Source organism: Protopterus annectens, chromosome 8.part1, assembly GCF_019279795.1.
Source record: "Protopterus annectens isolate FY-2018-M chromosome 8.part1, PAN1.0, whole genome shotgun sequence".
In the NCBI taxonomy this organism is placed as follows: domain Eukaryota; kingdom Metazoa; phylum Chordata; order Ceratodontiformes; family Protopteridae; genus Protopterus; species Protopterus annectens.
Window position 1 is genome coordinate 263,676,051 of NC_056742.1, and position 14,415 is coordinate 263,690,465.

The following is a 14,415-nucleotide window of genomic DNA, read 5'->3' on the forward strand; positions in this document are numbered from 1 at the left end:
TATCTTAATCAAATCACTGAATTCCTGGCCTTCACACACGCAGTTAGTGATTCCTCTACCAACTATTTAGACATTACACTCTCTAAAGATGTGAGTAACCACTGCTTTCAGTCTAAATTATATCGGAAGGCTTCGTTCTCTAATTCATACTTACATTTCGAGAGCGGACACCCTTATTATCAAAAGAAAGGGATAGTGAAAGGGCAGATGATTAAGGCCTCTAGAATGACCAGTGTGACTGCTGAATTTCTAGAGAAGGTCAGGACCTGACCTCACTTTTCCTAGAAAGAGGTTATCCCAAACAAATGGTGGACAATTTGGCCAATGAAGTTATCATGAATAGGGAAAGGAAGTTTTGTTACGTAAGGGTTTGCCTGAAGTTGAAGACACTTGAGCAAGGTGATCCTAAACAAAGAGGGGCCTTTATTCACACCTTTTCGACCACATCCACCCAAGTGGAAGATATTATCAAAAAATACTGACATATTTTAAAGTTTAATGATGACACTACAACATTTCTTCCGAGCCATCCTACCTTCGTTAGAAGGAGAGATACCAACCTTAAAGAATTCTTTGAAAGGAAATAGGTTTCTAGACAGGTTGTGGACGATGGGGACTCACAGATGTGGAGCCTGCCAACAATGTGGATACATTTTGGACAAGGGTGAGTTATATATTCCATCTAGGGGGTTTCGGTTGAAAGCATCAAAATACTACAATTGTAGTACGAAGGGGGTGGTTTATATCGGGATTTGTGAAATTTGCCAGAGTTTTTATATCGGCCAAACCGAGAGACCACTTAGGAGAAGGATTTACGAGCAGTATACGAGGTTTCTAAAGGGAAGGAATCAAATGCCTTCTTTAGACATTCTTTAACATGCAATAATATTAAAATAAAATTTTTTGTGTTAGAGCAAGTGTTAGTTGACCCCTGTGGAGGGAGCTTGGAGTCCACGGTGGAATACAGGCAATTGTTTTGGCAGTTGAATTTGGACGCGGGTAGACCCTCAGTCTTAATGACCACATTAGTATCAATAGTGTTTTAAAAACTTAGGGCTGCTAAATTGTAAGATATACATATATTTGCTACATATGTTGCTGTTATGAATACTGATTTTATTGTTTTGGATGTTGATGTTTTTTTACATATGCATTTATTTATTTAACTATTTAACCTTTACACACACTAGATAATTATTGCAAAAAGTAGGGTTCTTACATCTATTTTAAGAACTAGATTTTAATGTTTAAATCAAACATACATTTATTCAAGACGCGGATGTAACATGAATTTCCATTTCATTTATTGAAAACTATTGTTGCAATTCATCTTGCTAAATTATTATGATTTTAACTGGGGCATTTTATTGTAATTAATTGATGGTATGCATATTTAATTGAGATTTGTGGATGTGATTGGTAGTGCTGTATTATTTAAATGCACTGGATGGGTTTGCTTCCTTGTTCTGAAGAAGCCTGGTATTTTACTGGGTGAAAGCACGCTCAACTGATTTGTACTACTGTGAACATTTGTTACCATTGTGTTGTTGGATATTAAAAGCATTTGTATTCCTGAATTTCACATTTTGGACATGGGGAATTCTACCTGATCAAGGCACTGCAGAAAATATGAGTGACGGTGATACCACACAAAGGTAATGTAGCATGACAGCTCTCACCCAACCAACCACTAACATCTATTACTCTAATGAATATTGTAGTGGATGCACTGTAACAATGTTTAATAAGCTACCAGTTTGCAAAGGCTTATATAATGGATGATTTGACACAAACTAGTGCACTGTGTGCTACAGGGTTACTACTACCAGTTGAGAGACATTACATTGCTGTGTGTGTGTGAGCATGTACACGTGTGCATACTCAACACTACACTGCAAGAAAAGGGGCTGGTCATAACGAATCGTGGACATGAAAGAAATATGACTGCGGGGGCGGGGGGAATAAACTGATGTGTATGATTGTGTGGGTATTCATTTCTGAGACTGGAACACAAAGGTCAGTGGCAAGATATACTGAACGATGTGTTTACCAAGAAATGAATTGCTAAGAGCTGGGAGGATGTACTGAATATGCGCTTGGTAATGGATTACAAGTGTGTGGAATTAAATGACATACATGTGTATCAGGGATAGTATTCAATAGGATGGGAGGCTAACTGAACTATGTGAGTGCTGGAGTCTGGAAAAAAGGGGATAGGCATAAATAGTAACAGTTGAAGCATAACAAATGTGTGTGTGGGCTAGAATCAGGGCTGAAAGGGTAGTGAGGGGCCATGACCCATGTCCATAAACTGGGAATGGGACATGAATGTGGCGCAGTGTTGCTTAGGAATGGGACATTAATAGAGGGTACACTGTGCACGGCATAAATGGGACTGATATAGAGGGGCACATGTTAAACAGTTTGAGTCGCAGTGAACCTGTAGGCTTTGCAGCCTCACTATACTGACTATGTTATGTAGATGACCAAGACAAGTAGCAGAAGCTGCTACTATGCCATCACAGCAAATGTCTAATCTAAGTATAGATATGCTAGGACCCTGGGAGATCTGCACTGTGTAATGTTCACTGCACTATTCAGTTTAGATTTTTCCTGAATCCCAGAGTTGCACAGCATAATAATGAATCACAATATTTCTTACACCAATATTTCCAAAGCAGTCTGTCCTTAACGACTACTAGAAATGCAGACACTTGTCCAATCTAGCTGTCTAAGAAAAATAGCAGGTTAAAAAGGACTTGTAAGAAAGAGATGATAAAAATGTTTTTTTACCTTTAGATCAGCCAATTGTGTTTTTGCCAGGGTGATGTAATCAAGAAGCATGGGACGATATTTAGCAGCTACATATGGTGGATGCATCACGTGAACCTGCAAACAGAAATCGGCATTTTTGTCACACTCAAATCTTATTTACCAAAACAGGTGAATCAAGAAGCATATATTTTTGCATTGAAGCTATGTTTAGAACTGCAACAGGAAAGGTCCTACCATATCTTTCAACCTATTAAGGGACACTCAGAGAATGTACAACTGGGTTCTTCTATTATTCACTTCCAGTTCAGCATTTTTTTCATAAGATCTAACACTTGCAGGTGCATTCACCCAATGCCAGTGCATGACATGATGCCATGTGCCAAGCCCAAAGAGTAAGCCTAGCCCCTAAGACCCATAAAAGAGGACTATTTCTTAAATCAATTAAGGCAATGTAAAGGTAACTTTACGTCTACCACAGCTAGGTTAATAAGCAGTAAATAAATACATCAATCAACTGATTTAAAAAGGTCAATTCTCTAATTATAATGCCCTCCCACTATGCTCCTGCCCTTGCATTTATGTCAGGAGTATAAAATTGAAAGGGGGGGGAGCACGAATCTCATTCCCTGACACCTTTAATTCAGGGTGGTTGCCCCCTTCACCTCTGTGTTTCTGATGTCTGGGAAGAATCCCATGCATAAAGCTACTAAGTTGAAAGGAGACAGAGAAATGTTAAAAGCAATAAATCACAAAAGGTTAAGTAATGAGATGCTAAAAAAGTCCTATTCAAATCTTAGCCCAGACAATAATGCTCCATAAATGTGAATGACAGCCAAGTGGCTGTTGAACAAATTTCCAAAATGGAGACATTTTTGAAACAAGCACTGCAACGGAATGGTCACTTCAGCAGCATTTAAGGAGTGGCAAGGTATCTGACTTTAAAAGATAATGCGTACTGCGATACAATTACAAAGAAGAGTAAATAAATAACACCCTTTGCAATTAGAAAAGGAGAATGGTCCTTGGCTCCTTTTCAGCCACAACATAAGTTCAAAAGAACAGTGTACTAGATTTTAGATACAAAGTAAAAGACTAACACTCAACAATGCTAGGAACTAGTCCACAAAAATACTGTGAACTCTGACCTAAAGGAATTATGTAATATCCTAGCCGACAAATTCAATTACAGCTATTCCATAGATTCCACAATCCCAGCCACCCCTTTAATTACTAAGGAACAAGTTTTTTTCAAAAGCTAAGAGCACCGCATCTACGGCCCCCCAAAATAAACCAAGTTGCCTGATTATCACTGCCAAACATGGTCTGTCTGAATACATACTTAACCTTCCTAATGTAAGCCTCCCCACTCATTACATTCCTGAAGCCTGGAAAACAGCCACTGTAATACCACTACACAAGGGTGCCCCAACCATAGACCCCAGTAAAAAAAGTTATGTTCTTACCATAAAGTTCCATTTGAATTGTTGCTTCATTTGTCTTCAACCTGACATATCTGACTCGGCTGTATACTCCAGCCTTGGAGCTAGAAACAGCTCCTCCTCTCCTACCCATAATGCCCCACTCTCCCTCCACGCCTCGGATCGAGTTTGCTGTTGCAAAGAAAAAAAACATTACCTAAACACAACCAAGTGTCAGTCATACCATACAGCGGAATACATCAGGGACTCAAATGATGTAGTAGTGGGAGAGATCTGGGTGCACCTCTGCCGAGTCCTCCCAGGACTGAGGAAGGGGGAAGGAGGGGGGGGGGGGTTGAAGACAAATGAAGCAACAACTCAGATGGAACATTATGGTAAGACCATAACTTTTTTATCTGAAGTTGTCTTCATTTGGTCTTCAACCTGTGGGACAGAGTCCCCAGCTACATAATCCCTGGGTGGCCCTCATGGAAGAATATTCTGCAGTACGGCACAGCCAAAGGAGGCCCTGCTCCTGGAAGAGACATCCAATTTGTAACGGGATATGAAGGTACGAGAGGAATACCAAGTAGCTGCTGAACAAAAGACATCAATTGGAACTCTGGACCAAAAGGCTGTAGAAGAGGATACAGACCTAGTGGAATGGGCCTTGATCTGATTTGGTACAAGAATTCCTTTATTAGAATACGCCAATGCAATACACTGAGATCCAATTAGCTAAAGTCACTTTAGTGATTGGTCTTCCTAATCTGGAGCTAGCAAAGGAAACAAAGTTGGTCCAGTTTTCTTTTTGGCCTATCCAAGTAAAAATGCAGCTGTCTGTGGACATCAAGCAGATGAAGCTTGTCTTTTCCCTTGTTTTTTAAATTAGGGAAGAAGACTGGGAGATTAATAACTTGGTTGATGATGACCTCTGAAGCAAACTTGGGCATAAAGGATTAGTGCGAAGAGTCACTCGGTCCTTGTGGAAGACAATATAAGGGAGTTTAATGGATAAGGCTTGAAGTTCCAAAACCCTCTAAGCAGAGGTGATAGCCACTAAGAAAGCCATCTTCCAAGACAAAACAGTAAATCAACTGTGGCATCCGATTCAAAGGGAGCAAAAACGTTTAGTTATGTACTTACCATAACTTCAGATGTTTGGGATCCATCACGCCTACATTCTGTACTGATGGGTTCGGAGCCGATCCTCGGCTCCAACTCGGCACGCTATGCAATAGAGCGAAGTCTCTAATTGGCTGAGCTATTCTATATCCCAGGATGCACCACCACTAATTCCCCAGATCTTGTTTGTCCGCACACATGCACTCACACATGCACTGCTGATATAACATTGCCAGATGTTTCAAGATGAAACGGTCGAACTCAAACCGTTCGGTCTCTTCTGATCTCCAAGGCAGAGGGAAGGAGGGTGGGTATTAGGAATGTAGGCGAGATGGACCCCAAACATCTGAAGTTATGGTAAGTACATAACTAAAAGATGTTATGTGATCCTATCTCGCCTACATTCTGTACTGATGGGACAGCGTCCCTAGCACCTGATTCCTGGGTGGCTCACTGGAAAACACTCCTGAGAACTGTGGAACCGAAGGAAGCTCGCCCCCGAGATGCCACATCCAATTTGTAATGAGAAATAAAGGTGTGAGGAGAGGACCAGGTAGCCGCAGCACAAATGTCACTAATGGCAAGCTTAGCATGAAATGCTGTTGAAGTAGCCATAGCCCTTGTAGAATGAGCTTTCACAGTGGTTGTAAGCTCTCTATTAGAAAGAAAATAAATATGACTAATACAGTCTCTGATCCACTTGGCAATAGTGACCTTCGTGACGGCTTTGCCCAAATTATTGTCTGAAAGGGACACAAACAACTGATCTGTTTTTCGTGTTTGATGCATCCTATCTAAATAGAAATGCAATTGTCTGTGGACATCCAATGAATGGAAGATATATTCTGCTCTGTCTGAGTAATTGGGAAAGAAAACTGGAAGTTCCAAAGACTGCTGAAGACAGAAACTGGAACAAACTTTGGGAACAAAAGATGGATTGGGCCTAAGGGATACTCTATCCTTGTGAAAAACCAAGTACGGCGGGTTGACACATAGGGCCTGAAGTTCCGAAACTCTTCTGGCTGATGTAATTGCCACCAAAAAAGCGGTCTTCCAGGTAAGAAATTTCAAGTCAGAAGTTGCTGCCGGTTCGAAGGGGGAAGAGGTCAAGGCACCTAACACGAAATTGAGATCCCATGGTGGAGCAGGATGAGAAAATGGAGGACGTAGCAGCCCAGCACCTTTCATGAAGGCTTTACACAACTTATTGCTCATCAAAGGTGGGTCTGTACTTGCATGAAAATTAGAAATAGCTGCTAATTGAACCTTAATGGTAGAGACTGAAGACCCTTGATTGAATAGGGAAGCTAGGAATTTCAAAACGTCCACCACCGGGACAGTAATGGGATCTAAACCCCGGAGTTGGGCCCAAATGGCAAATCTCTTCCATTTACTATTATACATTTTCTTAGTCGAATCCTTGTGGGCTGAGGACAAGATATGTATAACTTCTGAGTCTAAAACCTGGTTCCTGACTATAGACGGAAGTGGAGGAGCCAAGCTGTTAATTTCAGTGAGTGAAGGGACTGGTGAAGCTGTCCCGACTGGTGGATCAAGAGATCCAGAACCTGGTCCAGGAACCATGGGCCGTCCAGTGCGTATTTCCGAAGAAATGGCAGCCAGACTTGACGAGGCCAGTATGGGGCAACTAGAATCATCTTGCACTGCAAGTGAATTGCCTGCCTTCTGGATCACCCTAGGGAGAAGGGGAACCGGAGGAAAGGCGTACAGTAAGCCGTTGGGCCAAGCTTGGACTAGGGCGTCCTTGGGAAAACTCCCCCGACTCGGGGTAAGAGAAAAAAAAACGTAGACATTTCGTGTTGAGAGGGGTTGCAAAGAGGTCGCAACAAGGAGTTCCCCATCTTCTGAAGATCTGAGATGCTACTCTGTCGTTCAGAGACCACTCGTGCGGGGAGAGAATGGTTCTGCTCAGCCTGTCGGCTATCACATTGGATCTCCCCGGAATATGTGTTGCTACCAAGAAACGATTGGTTGCAACAGCCCAATTCCATACCGTCATGGCCTCTCTGCAAAGAGGGTAGGACCTGGTCCCTCCCTGCTTGTTCAGGTACCAGACTACTGACATGTTGTCGGACTGAACGGCAATCATACCCTGGGGGAGGTAGCAGTGTAGTGCTTGGAGCGACAGAAGCACTGCTCTCATTTCCAGTATGTTGATGTGTAGGGAAGCCTCGCCGGGATGCCACTTGCCTTGAACTGACCTGCCCAGGTAATGACCCCCCCACCCCGTCTGGGAGGCGTCCGTAGTCAAAGTGGCCACTGGAGGAGGAGGAACGAAAGGTCGCCCCTGATCCAGGTTGGACGAGGTAAGCCACCAACAGAGGTCCTGTTTGCACGTCTCCGTAATTATAATTCGGTGACTGAGAGGAAGCTCCTGATACGACCACTGGACTGATAGGAGCCAATGGAGAATCCTCATGTGTAATCTTGCTAAGGGCACCAGGAGAACGGTAGCCGACATAGAACCCAACAGTTGTAGGACCACCCTTGCTGGGGCTCGGCGTTTGAGGAGCAATGCTCGGACTTGAGATTGTAATGTTTCTATTCTCTCTGTAGGAAGATAGACCCACATTTGCCTTGAGTCTATGTCTACCCCGATAAACCGTATAAGCTGAGATGGCAGCAACACAGACTTTGCCCAATTGAAGGTGATTCCTAGGGAGGTTCCTAGAGATATAGTGGCTGCTAGGTTCTGTAATAGTAGATGCCTGGAGGTGGCAGTTAGGAGCCAGTCGTCTAGATACGGAAACACCTGGAATCCTAGACTCCTCAGTTGAGCAGTCACCACCGCCAAACATTTGGTGAACACCCTGGGGGCTGTGGTGAGACCAAAGGGCAGTGCGCAGAACTGGAAATGACTGTCTCCCAGGCTGAAGCGCAGATGTCTCCTGGACGCCTGATTTACCAGGATGTGATAATAGGAGTCCTTGAGATCTATGGAGCACATCCAAACACCTTTCTCCAGAAGCGGGAGAATGGATTGTAAGGTGACCATCCGGAACTTGGACTTCTTGACTGATCAATTCAGGTTGCTGAGATCCAAAATGGGCCTCAAGTCCCCGGTCTTTTTTGGCACTAAAAAGAATTTTGAGTAAGTCCCTAATCCGGTCTGGTCTACGGGGACCGGTTGGATGACTCCTTTTTGAAGCAGCTTTGAAATTTCGATGGCTGCAATATCCCGTTGACTGGGTGGGGGGTCCGGGATTTTTCTGGATGGAGGGGGGCGTGAAAAGGGGATGACGTAACCTCCGGTGATAATTCGGAGCACCCATTGGTCCTGAGTGATACTCTCCCAGGCCTTTAGGTGTCTCGAAAAACGACCCCCGACTGGCTCCGGAGCTGCACAGTCGGGCAATCCTTAAGGGATGGTGAGAGGTTGAAGAGCCACGAAAGGACTCGCGGTCTCCAGTGTTGCGGGGGCCTCTGCCGCCTCTGGGACGGCGTCTTCCGGAAAAATGTCCCCCTCCTCTGCCTCTAGAGGGGGGATCGTCCTGCTCTGAAGGGTAATTCTTCTGTGATTCACGGAACCACATTTTCCCTCCTCTTTTAGCCTTGGGATAAGGCCGAAAGGGAGAGGAAAACCGTGCTCCTACGGCAGTCAAAGTTTTACCCAATTGTTCACAGCGGGTCAAGGTGTCCTTTACCTTGGGTCCGAACAAAGAGGACCCATCAAAGGGAGCGTCGGCAAAGGAAGATTTGAAGGCCTCCGCAAAGTGACACAGGCGTAGCCAGGCTTGTCTCCGTAGAGCAACACCCATACCCGCCGCTCTACTCGCCCCCTCGGCTGCATACGAAATGAGCCTCATGGACGAGTTCGATATCGACGACAAGGTAGCCAACTGAGAGCTAACCGTCTGGGCTAACTGCTCAGGCAGGTTACCAGAGAGGGTATCTGAGAGTTTCTTGATCAGATCCCTCTGAAGTCTAGTGAAGTGCGTGAGGTAGTTCAGAGACCTTAATGTAAAGGCCGCTGAAGAGAGGGTGCGCTTCCCGTACCGGTCCATGCTCCTAGACTCCTTATTAGGGGGATGGACGGACGTCGAAGCCTCTGCCACATCTTGCTGGGTAGCAGATGCCACCACCATAGCATCTACAGCCACACCCTTGGTGAGAAATTCCTTTTCCGGGGGCGCTGACAAAAATTTGTTAGGGTGAGCAGGCACCGGTTCCACAGAATCTGGATGTTCCCACGCCCTTCAAGAGACCAAATCCAGGAGCTCATCGAAGGGCGGAGACACCCAGGAGGCGGAGGGCTGAGTCCCGAAGGCCTTGAGGAACACCGACTCGTCAGAGGAAGGGGGTTTGGTCTGCCAGCCACCTCGTTGCTTGAGGACTTCCAGGATGTCAGCAAAGGAGACATCATCCGTGGACGACTTGGGGGACCCTTCCGCATCATCAAGATCGGTGTTGGAGGTGATAGACTCGTCAGGGGAGTCGACGTGCTTCCTCTTGCACTGTTTTTTTCTTGGGGGTTCCTCTGAAGACTCTTCAGAGGGACCTCCAGGAAGAGGGGAACCCCAATGGGGGTGACCTCAGGCCCCAGGGCTCCGCTGTCTTGAGACAGGGGGACTACAAAGGACCCAGTCTCCATGCCTAGGGAAGGTGCCGGGGAGACGGTGGAGGTAGCCAAAGAAGATTTGGCCAAAGCACTCCTCATGGCTCTAAAGGCCGGACCCCCAGACTCCTGGGAAGGTCCGACCCCCAAAGCCACAACAGCAGACGGCACTCCTGCAGCCGACGCACCGAGAGAGAGGCTCAGAACCGAAAACATCGGTCCCGAAGCGCCACCCTCGGAGCCGACCGAAGAGGTCCGTGTACCGAACTCCGACCCAAAGGCCGGAGTAGGAGTAAGGGTTGGAGCCGACCCGGACACCTCCATCGGCTCCACCAGCACCGACTCTAACGGTGCCGAGGCTGTTGGAGGAGGAACCAAGGCTAAAGGGTGGACCATCGGCTCCGAAGCCGACTGGGCTGGAGCCGAAACTAACTTTTTAAAGACTGGAGACTGAATCAGCCTTTGGAGCACCCTGTCGATGTCCGAATCTGACATCTTGGAGGATCGAGAGGAGATTGAACGGGTCCGACTAGACTTCTCCACCGGTTCCGAAGGACTAGGGGACCGGCTCCGAATTGTCTCTATCAAAATCGGTGCAGAAGGAGACTCCATTGTAATTTCCCTCGGTGCCGAAGAGGACTTCAGCGCCGAAGGGGAAGAGTCTGAGCGGACAACCCTCATCGGCTCCGAAATCAGCGGAGCAGATGAAGGTGATCCGCCTCTCGAAGCTCCAGCCAACGGCTCCGAAGCCAGAGGAGTCGAGGCTGGAGGCATCGAGGCAGACCATTCCGCCCTCGGCTCCGAAGTCCGTGGAGCCAATGGAGAAGCCTGCCTAGATTTCTTAGTGGTCAGTTCCGACGGGCTGGTCGGAGCCGACGATTTCTTTTTCTTAGAGGAAGAAGAAGAAGAGGAAGATAAGGTCTCTTCAAAAGAAGGCTTTATAAGTCCTTTTAAGATCAATTTATTTTTCCTCTCTTGGAGGACTCGAGAGGAAAAAGCGTGACACACACTACAAGACTCCTGAAGGTGTTTGGGTCCTAAAAAGTACACGCAAAGGGAGTGATCGTCTGTTATAGACATTTTGTAATTGCATCTAGTGCATTTCTTAAATCCAGAGGGTCTGTGTTCTTTTGACATAATGCCAAACAGTTCGAAAAAACACAATAATCAGAACAAACACTTTAACAGAAAAAAATTAGTTAACCAAAAGGGTATTAGTCACACAACAGGAGGGCCAAGAACCCTCTAACTAAAAACGGGAACTTGATCACCTCACAAACAGTACACAAAAAAGTCTACTCACGCACGAGGGGAAGGCCCCTCTAACTTAAACGGAAACCTTTCCCTGAACAAACAATATTTTACCATAAAAAACTTCAAAAAAAACTCTCTCATACACAACGATAGCTGTTAAAACAGCTTTTTGGTTAAGTTTAAGAAATTCCTGATAGGAAAAACCTAATAAAGAAAGCACTTAGCTCAGCCAAGCTCGAGACCACGTCCTTGCTTTGTAAGCGGCAAACGAGATCTGGGGAATTAGTGGTGGTGCATCCTGGGATATAGAATAGCTCAGCCAATTAGAGACTTTGCTCTATTGCATAGCATGCCGAGTCGGAGCCGAGGATCGGCTCCGAACCCATCAGTACAGAATGTAGGCGAGATAGGATCACATAACATCAAGGGCTTGTAACATCAAAATGAGGTCTTAAGGGGGCGTAGGATCTTTAGCTAGAGGCCGAAGTAGAAAGGTGCCCCTTAAAAAAGCCTTACATATTTTCATGGACACCAAAGATGTAGAGTCTTTTCCAATATAGAAATTCAAGATGGCTGCCGACTACACCTTGACGGCAGAAAAACTAGCTCCACTGTTAAAAATATGAGCCGAGAAATCCAGAATAGCTGGAACAGGAGCAGTGAAAGTGTCTAACTGATGTTGTCGCACCCAAATAGGAGATCTCTTCCATTTGCTGGAGTTAATTTTCCTGGTAGAGGCCTTATGAGCTGCAATCAAAATCTTCTGAACATGATAGACAGCCTAGGAGTTCTAACCATCAATGAAAATGGAGTAGCCAAGAAGTTAGCTTCAGGCTGAGAACATCTGGATGTTGATTATCTGAAGGGTGGGACAGAAGATCTGGGATGGTATCAACAGTCCAAGGAGGACACACAAGGTGAGACCACAGGAAGGTGAACCAAACTTGTCGAGGTCAGAACGGGGCAATGAGGATGATTTTGCACTTCAATCTATGAGCATTCTGGAGGAATTTGGGTATCAGGGGAAGAGGAGGACAGGCATAAAGAAGACTAGCAAGCCAAGCATGGATCAGAGCATCTCTGGGGTCTCCCGTAGGAGGGATCAGGCTAAAAAACTCACTGCACTTGGCAATGGAAGGAAAGAGGAAGACCACTCGTGAGGCATCAGAATGGTTCTGCTGAGCTTGTCTGCTAGAATGTCAGATTTCCCGGAATTTGCATCGCTACAAGAAAGTGGTTGGAAGAGATCACCCACTCTCACAATCTGATGGCTTCTCAACATAGGAGCTAAGACTTGGTTCTTCCCTGCTTGTTGATGTACCAGACAACCAACATGTTGTCGGTCTGGATGACAATTGTCCCCATGGGGAGAGAGGCATGAAGAACTTGCAATGTTAAAAGGACCGCTCCCATCAACAGAACATTTATATGCAAATTGGTCTCGGGGGGGACCAGGTGCCTTGGACTGTCCGACCCAGCCAATGCCTCCCCATCTAAACTGGGATCATTCATGGTCAATGTGGCTTTGGGAGGAGAGTGAATTAACGGTCATCCTACATACAGATCCTGAGAGTGAAGCCACCATAGGAGAGACTCCTTGCAGACTCGAGAGAGTTTTATGGGATAGTCCATGGGCAGTTTGAGAAAGGACCATTGCACTGCTAGGGTCCACTGAAGTACTCTCATGTGAAGGCAAGCCATTGGTAGAAAAGTTACGGTAGCAGCCATCAACCCCAATGCTCTGAGAACAAGAAAGGCAGAGGGAATCGGAAAGGATCTGAATTACATGTAGCTGAAGGGACTGAATTCTGTACTAGGCAAGGAAGAACACACATTGTGTCGTGTCCAGTTGAGCCCCTATAAAGTCGATAATCTGGACCAGATCAATTTTGGACTTTGAAAGATTGACGGTTATGTCCAAGGTCGAAGCTAAGTGAAGGAGACAATCCCTGGCTTGCAGAAGTCAATGTGTGTTGGGAGCAGTGAGGAGCCAATCATCCATATAAGGAATCTGAGCAGTCTCAGGTGAGCTGCACCTACTGCCATCACTTTGGTAAACACCCTGGAGGCTGTGATGAGTTCAAAGGAGAGTACCCTGAACTGAAAGTGACTGGCTCCCAGTCAGACGTGGAGGAACCTTCTGCAGTGTCTGTCCATCTTGATGTGGTAATAAGCATCCTAAAGGTCTCCAGAGCACATCCAATCGTCGTCCTGCAGAAAGGGCAGAATGGACTGTATTGTGACCACTTGGAATTTTATTCTGGCAACCAAATTGTTTAGTTCAAATCCCCAGTTTTCTTTGTCACCAAAAAGAATCTTGAATAGATGTCCGATCCAAACTGGTCTTGGGGGATGGATTGGATGATTCTTTTCCAGCACCTTTGTGATTTCCAGGACTGCCACCTCCCTTTGATTGGGTGGAACATCCAGAAGGTTTTGAGTCGGACGTGGAAATTTGTAGACTGGGATGGTGTAACATCTGGATATTACCTTTAATACCCAACGATCGGCAGTGATGGCTTCCCAAGCTGTTGGTTGTAAAGAAAGTCATCCCTTGACTGCCTCCAAAGTAGAGCAGTCAGGCAATCTTTCAAGACTGCTGAAAGGATCTGTCCAAGAACATACCAAGACTCCTGATTTCTTGGACGACCCCCCCCCCCCACCACAGAGGTGGTGTCTGCCACTGGAATCATTTTCCCCTCTGCCCCTGGAGGAAAAGTTAACCTGCGAGTCCTGGAAAGTACCTCGAGACTTTCAAAACCATAGCTTCTTGCCGCAACAATGATTCCTGGAATAGGACCATTGTGGGGTAGAAAAGCATATTCCCAATAGCAGACAAGATCTTTCTGTCTTTCGCACACTGGGAGAGAGCGTCTCTAACCATCAGACCAAACAGAAATGACCCATTGAAGGGTTCATTGACAAAGGACACCTTGAAGGGTTGCGAGAATTCACACATCTGCATTCAGGAGTGACGCATAACAACAACTCCCAAACCGGCCGCCATTGAGGTATGCTCTGCCGCGAGCGAAAGTAGCCTCATGGATGTGTTGGAGATGCAGCAAAAGGTGGCCATTCTGGAGGAGGAGATCTTCTTGTCCTTTTCAGACACGGAATCCGGGGCAGAATCAGAGGTGTCTCTGAAGTCTGATTAAGTGTGCCAGATAATTCAGCGCATGCAGAGAAAATGTCTCTGAAGAGTAGACCCACTTACTGAATCTGTTCATTTTTCTAGACTCCCTGTCTGGGAGTAGGCGGGGGGGCGGC

General features: G+C 45.9%; 1 protein-coding gene across 2 annotated transcripts in view; it reads right to left on the reverse strand.

Annotated features, from left to right (window-relative positions):
- FANCA (FA complementation group A) overlaps window positions 1–14,415 on the reverse strand; it is a 2,214,801-nt gene that overhangs the window by 1,456,699 nt on the left and 743,687 nt on the right. For both annotated transcript variants that reach the window (XM_044081851.1, XM_044081852.1), the window contains exon 17: window positions 2,794–2,889. In XM_044081851.1, coding sequence (XP_043937786.1) covers window positions 2,794–2,889 — 96 coding nt within the window. The remainder of the gene's footprint in view (window positions 1–2,793; window positions 2,890–14,415) is intronic.